General features: G+C 47.7%; 1 protein-coding gene across 4 annotated transcripts in view; it reads right to left on the reverse strand.

Annotated features, from left to right (window-relative positions):
• Window positions 1-12,422, reverse strand: part of LOC135921356 (collagen alpha-1(XVIII) chain-like) — an 840,088-nt gene that overhangs the window by 43,292 nt on the left and 784,374 nt on the right. For all 4 annotated transcript variants that reach the window (XM_065455691.1, XM_065455690.1, XM_065455689.1 and 1 more), the window contains one exon: window positions 4,445-4,573. In XM_065455691.1, the coding sequence (XP_065311763.1) occupies window positions 4,445-4,573 (129 nt within the window). The remainder of the gene's footprint in view (window positions 1-4,444; window positions 4,574-12,422) is intronic.

Genomic DNA, 12,422 nt, shown 5'->3' on the forward strand with positions numbered 1-12,422 from the left:
AAATTTAGGCGCCAACAATAAAATGAACTTATCAAAAAGCTTGCTACGTACCAATAAATTAATGAGAGCGTAACATGAAATCCGCGGTAGCCGCTTCCGATGCATAGTATAGTCCCATAATGACGTTTTTAAGCCAGCAACATGCCGCTGTTACAAAAACTGAAGCAAATCTGTAAACTGAAACACTTATACCAGTCATTCTCAACTCTAATTCTTGTGTTCGAATCGATGATCCTAGTAAATGTGACACCAATTTCCCTAGTGGCAGCTTTCTTTATCAGATTTCTGCGGTGAGCCCTTGCAAGGTTCTACAGAACGATATGTGCATCAGCGAGATAATCGAGGCGGTCAAGATTGCTCGTACAGCAGAGGTGTAAGCATGCCACCACTTACATTGACCAAGGAAGAGCGAAGGTTTTTGGATGGTCGTGATTAGGACCATGATGACATCACCTTGCGCCATTCATGCTGGGGCCCTATAAGGTAAAACTATTCCAAAATGTTTTTATTCAAATCTCCTGACGTCAAAGTTGCGTGACCGCCGACGCAAGCATAGGGCGGTGACCCGCAGCGTTACCTTACCAGACCACTCAAACGTTCTCTTAGTTTATGGGAGGTCACATTGCTTTCAAAACGAAGTAATATTGCCTACATTGCGCGGTTTATCGTTTGTAATTGACTTCCAGGAGGCGAGGAGCACGCTCGAGTGGAGAAGGTTTCCATGCGGCCGAGCCAGCGCATTGAAAATAGATTACTAGATGAAGAGGGTGGTGCCGGCGTCAGCGATTACTCCGCTTTCCCTTAATTAGCTTGCGTTCGAAGAACGATGCTAAAACAGATCCTAAGCAAAGAAGAGTTGTGAGAGCGAGGTCGTATACGGGCCGACAGGGCTCGATAACATTATAAGGCCACGCAAAATGTTTTGTTACACGCATATAAACCCATGCTCTCCGACAGGTGAGAGTAGGCAGTGCCTGAGCGATCGGCGGCAGCCATCTTTCATTCCTTTCAGAATGAAGCAGCCTGCGGCTGTTCAGAAAAAAAAAATTGTTTTGTTCAGCATAGTAATGCATCTTTAACGCGTACGCGTCACTTTGATGCGGTGAGTTTTCGCGGTTTTGTGACGTCGCCTGATAGGCAGGTGAAGTCGGTGCAGCCCGAAAACTTCTGAGCAATCAACGGAATCATCAGCTTGGTTACGCCCACTGCAGGGCAAAGGCATCTCCCATACTTCTCCAACTACCTCGGTCATGTGCTAGTCGTGGCTATGTTGTCCATGCAAACTTCTAAATCTCATCCACCCACCTAACTTTCTGCTGCTCCCTGCTACGCTTCCCTTCCGTTGGAATCCACTACGTAAACTTTAATGATCATCGGTTATGTTCCCTCCTGATTACATGTCCTGCCGTGCCCATTTTTTTCTTGATTTAAACTAAGACGTCATTAACTCGCATTTGTTGCCACACCGGATCTGCTTTTTTCTTATCCCTTAACGTTACACTCATCGTTCTTCTTTCTATAGCTCGTTGCATCATCCTCAATTTAAGCAGAACCCTTTTCGTAAGCCTCCAGGTTTCTGCCCCGTAAGTGAGTACTGGTTAGACACAGCTGTTAAACACTTTTCTGTTGAGGGATAATGGCAACCCGCTGTTTATGATCTGAGAATGCCTGCCAAACGAACCCCAGCCCATTCTTATTCTTATGATTATTTCAGTCTCATGATCCGGATCCGCGGTCACTACCTGCCGTGAGTAAATGTATTACCTTACCACTTCCAGTGCCTGGCTACCTATCGTAAACTGCTGTTCTCTTTCGCGACTCTTATTTATTCAAAAGAACCTTACAGGCCCTATGACAGGGCATAAAGTAAGGGGGCATATTAAACAGAAGAGGTATAAAAAGTACAAATTTCAAACAGGAACAGTGCTATGAAAAGATTACCGTGTTACATAATATTGAAGGCACAAGGAATACAAAGCGACATCTGAAGGCACACGAACACTAGTTACTGTTAACAGAGTAAAGGAATACCGTTTATGAAAATGATATACAACATGGCAAAAATGCGCAATAACATACACTAAATTGGCCACTCGTGAACGGTATTAATGGGAAAAGCATGAGTAACTGAGAGCGGACCCTGTCGGGATAGAATATGGAGGCTACGTTATCGACGAATCGCACCTGGTAGTGCAGATGAATTAAATGCATTTGTTTTACCGTATATGCGCATGAAACTGAACTGATTATTTAATCTGCGTGAAAAAGAGTGGGGTGTTTGTAGTTGCAAGCATGTTCGTTTATTAGTGTGAATATATTTACACTAATAAACGAAAAAAAACGTAGAATGTAAAGATTGGTTTTCTGCAGATTAATTTTGAGACCCACCCTTCTGCTTTGCCTGTCCAGGTCAGTGAGCATGCATTGCAATTGATTCCCCGAGTTATAAAGAAAGGCGATATCATCATCGAATCGCAAGTTACTAAGGTATTCTCCTTTGACTCTTATCCCCAATTCTTCCCAATCCAGGTCTCTGAATACCTCCTGTAAACACGCTGTGAATAGCATTGGAGAGATCGTATCTCCCTGCCTGGCTCCTTTCTTTATTGAGATTTTGTTGCTTTCTTTGTGGAGGACTACGGTGGCTGCGGAGCCGCTATACATATCTTTCAGTCTTTCTAAATACAGCTCGTCTACACCCTGATTCCGTAATGCCTCCATAAATGCTGAGGTTTTGACTGAATCAAACGCTTTCTCGTAATCAATGAAAGCTATATATAAGGGTTGGTTATATTCCGCACATTTCTCTATCGCCTGATTGATAGTGTGAATATGGTCTTTTGATGAGTAACCTTTACCAAATCCTGCCTGGCCCTTTGGTTGACAGAAATCTAAGGTGTTCCTGATTCTATTTGCGATTACGTTAGTAAATACTTTGTAGACAACGGACCGATAGCCGAGGGCTAATGGCGAAAAAGCGTCGAATGAGAAATAAGTATTTTTCTTTTGTTCGGTCCAGTCATGCATAATCAGTGTGCCCTCGTCATATTAGATGGGGAGCTATCACTGTTTTCGTGACGTCGCGTGACAGACAGGTGACCAATCGCGAAGGGCTGATTGCAGAATTGGAAAAGTTTGGAATAGGTTTACATTATAGCGCCCCTGATTGCTGTTCTTTTAACTTTCTTTTTTCCCTTTGCTGTTGGCACTATCGTTCTATCATTCTATCGTCGTCCCTTCCTTACTTTTTCGCGCTCTTAGATAAATTGCCTTTATAGAGTTGTGCTACTCTCCGGTGGATGTCAGTTGCTGCTTTCGAGAAACTCTCTTCACGTTGCCAATTTCCGCAGGACTGACTTGCGAAGTCGCTAAATCTAAATGCCTAGCGAGTACGTTCGGCGGCAGTTATGAGGTGCGTAACCTTGTTCAGCGGGACTGCTAAGTGAATGTCGGTCAATAAGATCACAACAGCCTTGCGCAAAAAATAAGGCGGCCAACTGCTCGCGATGAGTGCTGATTTCTTCCTTGTTCATAAAATCAGAAGGTGTCAGTGGTGGACGAAGATGTCAAAGTGGTCCTAGCAGAGGCTATTGTCAGCGCAAGTGGATATTCGACACTATCCTGGCGCACCCCGGGCAGACGCGTTAAATCACACAACTCTAAAATCTCAATGCCTTCTCTTACCTCAAAACGTCTTCTCAAAACCTCTTAGGTCTTCCACTCCAACTGAGTATAGCCAAGAGGGGCAGCATGTAGCATGTAATTCCGCATTGTTCTTACTCGTAAATAGCTTCATGGCGTTCTACAATAGAATGATATTTCACTTCTACAGCTATGTGATTCTTTTGTCAGTTCGAGAGCGGCTTATGAAGGTACTAGTCAGGCGCTATCAAAGCGTAACTCCTTACGATGACTGAAGCTGATAAGCGATGAAGTCGTAGAGTACCGAAATTAAAATTTAATCTTGCGATACGTTGCCCACCTTAACAGTTACTTGTTATATCTCAATATCATCACTATAATCATCGCCTATTGGTTCAGATTAGCAAGTGTAGTTTCACAGTTACCGAGTGAACGACAGCCAATCTTACATAATAATGTAGACATATTACGCAAGACGGTCTAGGAAGGTCTAAATACGCACTAATATTTTTCTCTTCTTTCGTTTCTTTTCTTTTTTTGCGCTTTGCTCTTGATGTTAAGGAAAGCAGACCTTAGCACACATGACAAATGACATGACAAACAACGTGACCAAAGAAATAATCGAAACAGGTCAATAAATTGGTAAGCATTACAATGCTCGCATCTTAAAAAAACAAGAATGCGGGTACCTGCATTGGCGCGAAAGCATCGCAATCGTTCTCTGCAAACGACAGACGTTGCGCGGCAGTAGATCACAAGTTAAAGGTTAAGCGTGCACATTTGAGTGCATGGGTGCACTCACAGCCACGTATTGCCAGCCACTGCTGACACGGACGAGTAGTGCCTCCTCGTCGAGCACGAACGCCTGCGTTCCCAGGGGGCTGATGTCGGACATGCGCAGTAGCGACTCCATGTTCTTGAACGTCACCGCCTGCGAGGAAACGTCATTGGCAAGCAGCTACGCTTGTCTTAGTAGCTTCCTCTCTTTTTCAGCTGAAAAGAACGACAGAGAAAGTCCACAAAATATTGCAGAAAATTATTTCGTAAGCCTGTTGTCTTGTCGCGGCGATCAAGTGCTTTGTCGTCTCCACAACACTGGGTTTGTAACACCAGCTAATTAGGCGTATAAACTGTGAGCGCTACGATAGAGTCGACTTTCTTGTGAGCTAGGAGAAGAATTTATATTGTGATGACATCTGTAGGCACCGAAATGCGACAATCACTCCATTTGTTGCGACGCAATGCTTTCCGTGATGCTTGCATGCCGACGGAATTATATGCAGAAAGGGCGCCTTGTAGTCCATTTCGTTTTGTCGCGGACTAAATTTGCTTTCTTTTGTTTTCCCCTAGATCCGTCGTCACCTATACGTAACCTGCAAGTCCCTTGCCTGCCCTTGACTGCGAATTTCGCAGTCTAAAGAAACACTAAACACCAACCACAAGTCAGTTTTTCGTAAGCAGTTCATAAGGGAAGGCGCGGTTCGTGCACGTCGTCGGAATTGTCGGTCTCTGTCAAGTTAACGAGGCGTTCACGGCACGAGATGAAAGCAGACGCCGAAGAGAGAAAGTCCTACCCTAGTATAAGCTAAGGTCTCTCTATAATTTCCAAGGTAGCGCCATCTGCCGCGCGCGCCACCTACGAAGTTCCTGTAGCAGACGGCGCCCACGCTAAACCGCGGCGCCGCGGCATTCGTGAGGTGAAAAAATATCTGCATACGCGCGGAAATAAAACCTACTGGTGCCTGACTGTGGCGAAAAACGAAAGAAGGACCCGAACTGCTAAATTTAGTCCTTTAATTACAAATGAGCGCTCCAAGAAAATAGCTCATGAAAGCGTAATGAGGGCTTGATCGCCTCGATTCCGCGTGTTTACATTTCGTTCGTTTGCGCTCAATCGCCGCGCGAGCCTTGGTGATTGCTTACGCTTAATCCCGTATGCTCTGTGAAATCTTTTGCGTGTAAGTGTGCTGCGTACACATAGCGGTTGCAATGAACGAAGGAGTCGTGTAAAAATGAAGGCTGACAGTCGCTTGGACCGGAAAACTTTCGACATAACGTCGCTCAAACGTGCGATTCTCAAAGCGCGCGACCCTCACGGCAACTAAACAACATCCTTTGTGTTTGTGGAAACGACTGCGCCAACAGTCTTCCTGTGGCTGAGTGTGTCTGTCGCGTAGCGATTACACGACGACTGCTGTCTTGTGGTTCAGTGCTACTAGCCAGTGCAACTGTCGTGACGTGATGAAGAGGTGGTATGGACCGTGTCAGTGTGTCTCCTCGATCGTGTTCGGTCCGCCAGCGCGGTCTGATCTCGCGGCACACTAACATCGAGCGTAGTGTGTGCGCGTGTGTGAATGTGGTTGACTGTTCTCGTGAACCGTGCGACGCCGCCGCGTAAACTCGAATCATGACGCGCATTGTTGTGTTTATCCCTTTTCGCCTCCGTTCACCGCTAAATCCCCGTAAGAATTAGAGGGCCCTTATACGAAACGCACGCGGATTGACCGAGCTATTACTGCACTGTGTTTTGCTGGCAATCCGCGTATCGCTTGTGGCGTTTCTCTTATGTTCATTTGCAGTTGTGTGTTTTTCATCAGTAAAATGGCATTGCCGATTACTGAAACATCTTCGAGTGTAAGGGAAACTTGGAAGGAACGAGCTCGCAGCTGTATGTAATGTACTTTGATATACTGTATTACGCTTTATTATTTGACGGCCAGTAGCTGTGGCTATGCAGTATTCGTGTTTAAAAACAGAGTAATGCAGACACTTAGCAATATATTTATTCACATATGCAATGCACAAAATACGATTAGGATATTGGAAATTACATTTTGGACATGTTGTAAAGCGCAGTTAACAACGCGCGCACAAACACAGGAAAGTGTAAAAGTAGAATTCGCTGCTGAATTTTATTTTTTATCGCACGTAACGCAATGCGGATATTTGTCAGCGAGTTAATGCGTTTCTGCCACACTATTTACTTGCAGGCTAGGTCATACTGCACTTGCTAAGTCAACAGGCTCGTAATGCACTAAAATCAGTAATCTCCACAAACTTCGGCCGTCAACATTCATGCGCGCGAATGAAATAATACTGCAGCTCTGCACACAAAGGTGTATACTTTCTCTCGCACCTTCGTATCGCTCTACGTAACTTTCCTCGCATAGTCGTGCAGTTACCGACCGTTCCGTCTTCCCGTCCATTCTGGTTAAGTTTTGTTTGCTGCGCGGGATGCAAAATAACTTCTTGTCGTCCTCCGTCTGATCTCGGCAGCCATCCGCACAGCAACAAGGCATTTCGGTCCTTCGCATCCTAGGTCATGCCGATCTATTCAGCGGGCTCACAGTGAACGAAAATAAATAATCTCCACAAACTTCGGCCCTCAACATTCATGCACGTGAGTGAAATACTATCACCGCTCGACACACGCACGTGTATACTTTCTATGGCACCTTTGTATCGTTGTATGTTACTTGCCTCGCATAGTCGTGCTGTTACCGACGGTTCAAAGTCTGTCCGTGCAATTCTGTGCAACCATACTTTTCGTCTGGTTAGGTTCTGGTTGCCGCGCGCGATGCAAAATAACTTCTTGCCATCCTTCGTCCGGTTTCGGCACCCAACCGCTCAGCAACAAGGCATTTCGGACCTCCCGGAACGAAATTATCGCAGCGATGTGAAAAGCACAAGCGAAACGCGCGCTCTTCGCCCGGCGCGCAGGAACTTTCATGGCGGCAAAGGGGCGGAGCAAGGTCACATGTCACCGATCAGCCTATCGCAGGCGTTGTCGGCTGGATCAAAGCCTGGCGGTACTTTTAAATGATTGAGGGACTTTAGTATAAGCATGTGAGCACAGGAAGTGAACACTGCAAACTGGATATGGTGGCGTATCCCGTCGATCGAAACTCTAACGGTGCATTGCGCCGATGGCCGAATCAAAACATCATTTGCACCACGAAGAAGAGCTCCACTGCAAGGTGTAGTAACTTTGCGTAGACGAGCGCACAAGCCAGCGTGAATAATAGAAATAGCTACTCCCGTATCAAGCAATGCTAGGAATGGCACACCTTCTACACACACGAATAAAGTATTGTCCGGGCACGTTGAAGGAATTGTAGTCTGTGCGAGACATGCAGCTTTCCCTTCAAAAACTGCACCATCTAGTTTTCCGATAGGTAGTCATGACTGCGGGTGGCCGGTTGCAGGGATGATGTCGAGCGTCGGAGAGGGGAGGGCGAGCGGCGGTGCCCTGGACGGTAGTTGCGAGGCGCTTCGAGAGGTGGAGAAAGTGTGCGTGGGGAAACCCAGCGCTGGTAGGGACTCGGAGGAAGCAACGGGTCTCGCTCATAAACATCGTAGTCACGGCGTTCATCCTGTTGTCGTCTTCGGCAAAAACGTGATATGTGCCAGCGAATACCGCAATAATACCTAATGGGGCGGGGCGTAGACCGGGTAGTATAAAATGCCGTGGCAGGCGGACGGGATGCTAGAGTCACCAGATGGTTGGGAGTAGTAGCAGGAGCAGGAGGCACTGTCCGAACGAACGCTGGTTGCATAGCCGCAACCTCAGCATACGAGGTTGACGGCGAAGGAGGGGCACAGCTCGCAGCGCAGATCATGGAGAACAGCTCCTCTTTGATGATGTCGCGCAGGCCGGGAACCGCAGGTTGAGGCTGGAGAACGGGAGGATTCAGCAGGCCACACGCTTGGGCCTCTTCGCGTATGAGAGTCCGAATCAGTATACGCAGGTCCGTATCCGAGGGAAGAGGCACGTCACTGGCGACAGGTTGTAAACGGGTGGCCTGCAGTGCGTCCAGGTGTTCGCAAGTTGCGATCACGTCGTTAACGGTATTCGGATTCTTGATCGCCAGTGCGTTGAATGCGACGTGGGCGATGCCCTTTAGGATATGATGAACGCGATCAGATTCCGTCATGTTGGCGCCAACACGGCGGCAAAGGGCGAGGACGTCCTTGATATAAGAGGTGTATATTTCCCCGAGATGTTGCGTGCGTCCATCAAGCTTCTTCTTGGCGACCTCAGAGTGGACGTTGGGCGCGCCAAAAATGTTCCGAAGCTGGTGTTTGAATGCCGCCCAGTCAGGCAAGGTGCTCTCGTGGTTAAGAAACTTAGTCCTGATAATGTCAGTGAGGTAGAATGCGACGTTGCGAAGGTTGTGCATATCATCCCGCCAGTTAAACTCACTCACGCGGTCATAATCCGCCTCTTTCATGTTCCTGTGCTGCCCTCTGACGTACACCGCTGGAAATGTTTTGAAAGGGTGTCGGAAATTTCGCCGGTTGATTTGTGTACCTGCACCCATGTTGAGAGTGCGTCGGTTGTGCGTTTCGTGGATCGCGATTAATTATTAGTGGTTTCTCCTGGGCAGCTTCTCGTTCAGCCATCGAGTATAGTGGGTGAATAGGCATGAGTGCGCGGTTGCGGTAACAGCGCGGCCGATAAAGTCGCACTGAGTTCCGTCAGCCGACGCGGCTACCTTGAGTTCGTTGTCGCTGATGTCTGCGATTGCACATCGCTTTTTGTATTCCTTTTACACATTCATTAAACATTTCGCATATTCAAGAAGCCTTCGAGCGCAGCCTTCCATGTGGGATTAGCCAAAGCGGTGCATTTGTTTCCTCTACAGCCCCAGATCGCTGTTAGCTACGGTTATTGTAGAAACGGCGCATAGCTGATGTGAAATGATCTCAAAACGTAGCAAAAAATACAGACGAATCAGTATGAGTGGCCGAGTTCCTTAAACAACTGCAACTGTGATCCAGACACATACACATTACAGGCTGTTACTACTAATTTTCGCTTTTGTTCAACTTCATCATACTTGCAGTTTGCGCGTGCTATAAAATATTATTAGAGACAACTGTGCTAGGCATACGTCCCCACTTATAGGCCGTATGCTTCTCTCGCGAAAACCCGGATGCCATCGCTGACACCGTTGGCAACTGAGCAAGTTTATGCTGCTGTACCGAATGCACTGTCTCTTCTTTTCTGTTTGACGCAGAGGTAAACAGTGCTTCTTTGGAATTAAGAAATGTCATCATAACAACATGCACAGACCCACCATCTACGGGAATGCGACCGGCAGCGTTCGGGAACGGTGACTAAAGTACAAGATGTTGGCACAGCGCTGTGTCGCCGCTTGCCGCTTATTATGTACGTGCCATGCGAAGTGAAGAGTAGTTATCAAATCGGTATAGGGCCACCACCTAACTATAAGAGATTTCCTTCGTCCCGACTGCTTATTTTTTAAGTCGAGCTCCATCTGTAGCGGGTGCACGAACTCGACGGGGTCAGGCCTACCCCAAACTTCCTTAAACAGGATCAACATTGACTCAGACTTCACGTGCAAGGCTTGAGAGGACTGAAGCTCATGTATTTCAACTTCGAAGGCATGTCGACGCATTTTGAGCGCGAATTTTTATTTACAAGTGAATGAGTTGCAGCTATCGTGCTGTCGCTTCGATGACTCATCACGTAGGGTTCGGTCAAGCTATCACGGTCGGCACGCTGATTTTTTCGGTGCCGTCGACACGACAGCCCGTCGCGCTTTATGACAACTCGCACCCGTCGGCTGCGTTGTTGTCGTACTATTACGATCAAATGGTCTCAGTGACACAGTGCTGAATATTCGGCGAATCGTCGGCGTCAGCGTCTTGTCGGTCTCGTATCGACCCAGTGTTACCCCGCCTTAAAAGAGTACATGAACTCAGGCACGCGCTGCCACCACCAGCAACAGTGGGCCGACACTGCAGGAAGACTGCGTCAGCAACGTGTTTTTTGAAGTGTAGGCAAAGTGTAACGCAGGGGTTTATCGATACATTTGACAGCCGTCAATGCAAGGCGGTAACTACGTGGTTCATGGTGCAGTCCGGACCAAGCCCTGGCCCTTTTCTGTTTCAAAATGGAGTTGCAGTCTTACGCACGTTTTCGGCACCACACCGACGTCGAGCGACCAGTAGGATTTCTACCCAGTACATGGCACGATCGTTTGCATCAGCGCGCGTCCAAGCGCTTTATTTTTTTCAGGGGTACTTTCCCCCGATATCTGGCCGCGCGGCCGTGCGTGCGTTCCTTCCAAAACGTTTCGCGACTAATCCGCTAGGGCAGGGCACATGTGCCGTCGCGCCGTCAAAAAGGCGGACCAGCCGGTCGTCAACGTCGTCACTACGAAGGCTAGCGAACATGGCGGGATGACGCTGCCGCGTGCTGACGGTCCATGAAGGCACGGCCGGTGGGGCAGAGACGGTGACGCCGGAGGCTCCTGGAGGATCTTCTTGGGGCATGGTGGCAGAAAGGCGGAGAATGCGGCGACCTGAATGAAGCTCCAGGGAAACTCGAAGGCGTAGAGGACCAAGGGATCGAGAGCAGTATCTATCACTTGCGAGACAACTGTTAAGCCTCGACGGTTTATTTTGCACGTCGCGCGCTGAAGACGATGAGGCTGTCATGATGATGAATATATACAGATGAAGAAGATGAAGGGGCAGTGTAATGTTCCACAATATGTAAAATTTTCTTCCAAAGGTTGCTGTATTTTTTAGGTGCGAATACGTTGATCACGAGAGAAAAAATGAAGACAAAACTTAATTTTTCTTAGATCTCGCGGCCCAATAGCAGCGTCGCTACGTAAGTCTGGCACCCCAGGTTGCAAAGCGTACTCGACTAATTAAGCCGCTTCTGTTCAAAAGAAGCGTTATAGGAATTGATTAGTTTGAATATTGTTTTAAAATGCAACGTAATCCACAACTTTCTAAAAAAATCAGATTCTGGAGTTTTACGTGCCAAAACCATGATATTGTTACGAGGCCGAAGCAGGTGCTAGTTTTTGACACAGCCGAAGGCAACGCGACCAACACGGATGGTTGAACTGCTTCTTGAAACGTAACGCCGGCAACCGCCAGCTCATGATACCGAACTTCGCCCTACTTGTTTCGGTTCACTAGTCGTCTTAGTGACCATGCCACTACTCAGCCGGCAATGATGCGCCGTCCCGGAGCAAGCTACGGTGACACACTGAAAGCGGGCACGTAGGGCTTCAAATGACCAGCGTGAACAACGTCCGTTTTTGTTTGAACGGACGATGCACCCAGTCGGCAGCAGCAGTCTCACACATGACTTCAGAAAGTTTTACAACAATCCTGTAGGGAACAGAATAACGCGACAAGGGTATTTAAGATAGGCCAAATCGACGAGATGGCAGCCACAGAAGCACGAGGGATCCAGGTAAAAACTTCATGTCCCTATGGTGCTTGTCGTAGCGGGACTTTTGGTGAGCCTTTAATTCCGCGAGGCGGGCGTGCGCAATATGACAAGCTTTGGCAGCCAGAGAAATCGTATCGCGAACATATATAAGGCCTCGGCGTCTGCACTGCATTTGGAAGTACGGTGCCCAGAGTCAAAATAGGATCAGGGCCAAATAGTACATAAAGCGGCGAGTAACCTGGTGCCATGACGCGACGAGTTATATGCAATAGTGACGTATGGCAGAACGACAACCTAGTCGGGTCCGTGGAGATGAACATTGCAAGCACATCGGTGATTGTTCTATTGAGCCGTTCGGTAAGGGCGTTTGTCTGGGGGTTGTCAGCAGTGGCAACTTAGTGTGCAGTAGAGCATGAGCGAAGGATGTCATCGATTACTTTGACAAGAAGTAGCGTCCGCGATGGGTGGGGAGTATAACGTTATGGTGCAGTAGAACAGTGTGCAGAACGAAATCAGCGACGTCCGCAGCGCAGTAGGTGGATCAGGGATCATGTACTGG

The sequence above is a fragment of the Dermacentor albipictus genome, unplaced genomic scaffold, assembly GCF_038994185.2.
Source record: "Dermacentor albipictus isolate Rhodes 1998 colony unplaced genomic scaffold, USDA_Dalb.pri_finalv2 scaffold_12, whole genome shotgun sequence".
Taxonomy (NCBI): domain Eukaryota; kingdom Metazoa; phylum Arthropoda; class Arachnida; order Ixodida; family Ixodidae; genus Dermacentor; species Dermacentor albipictus.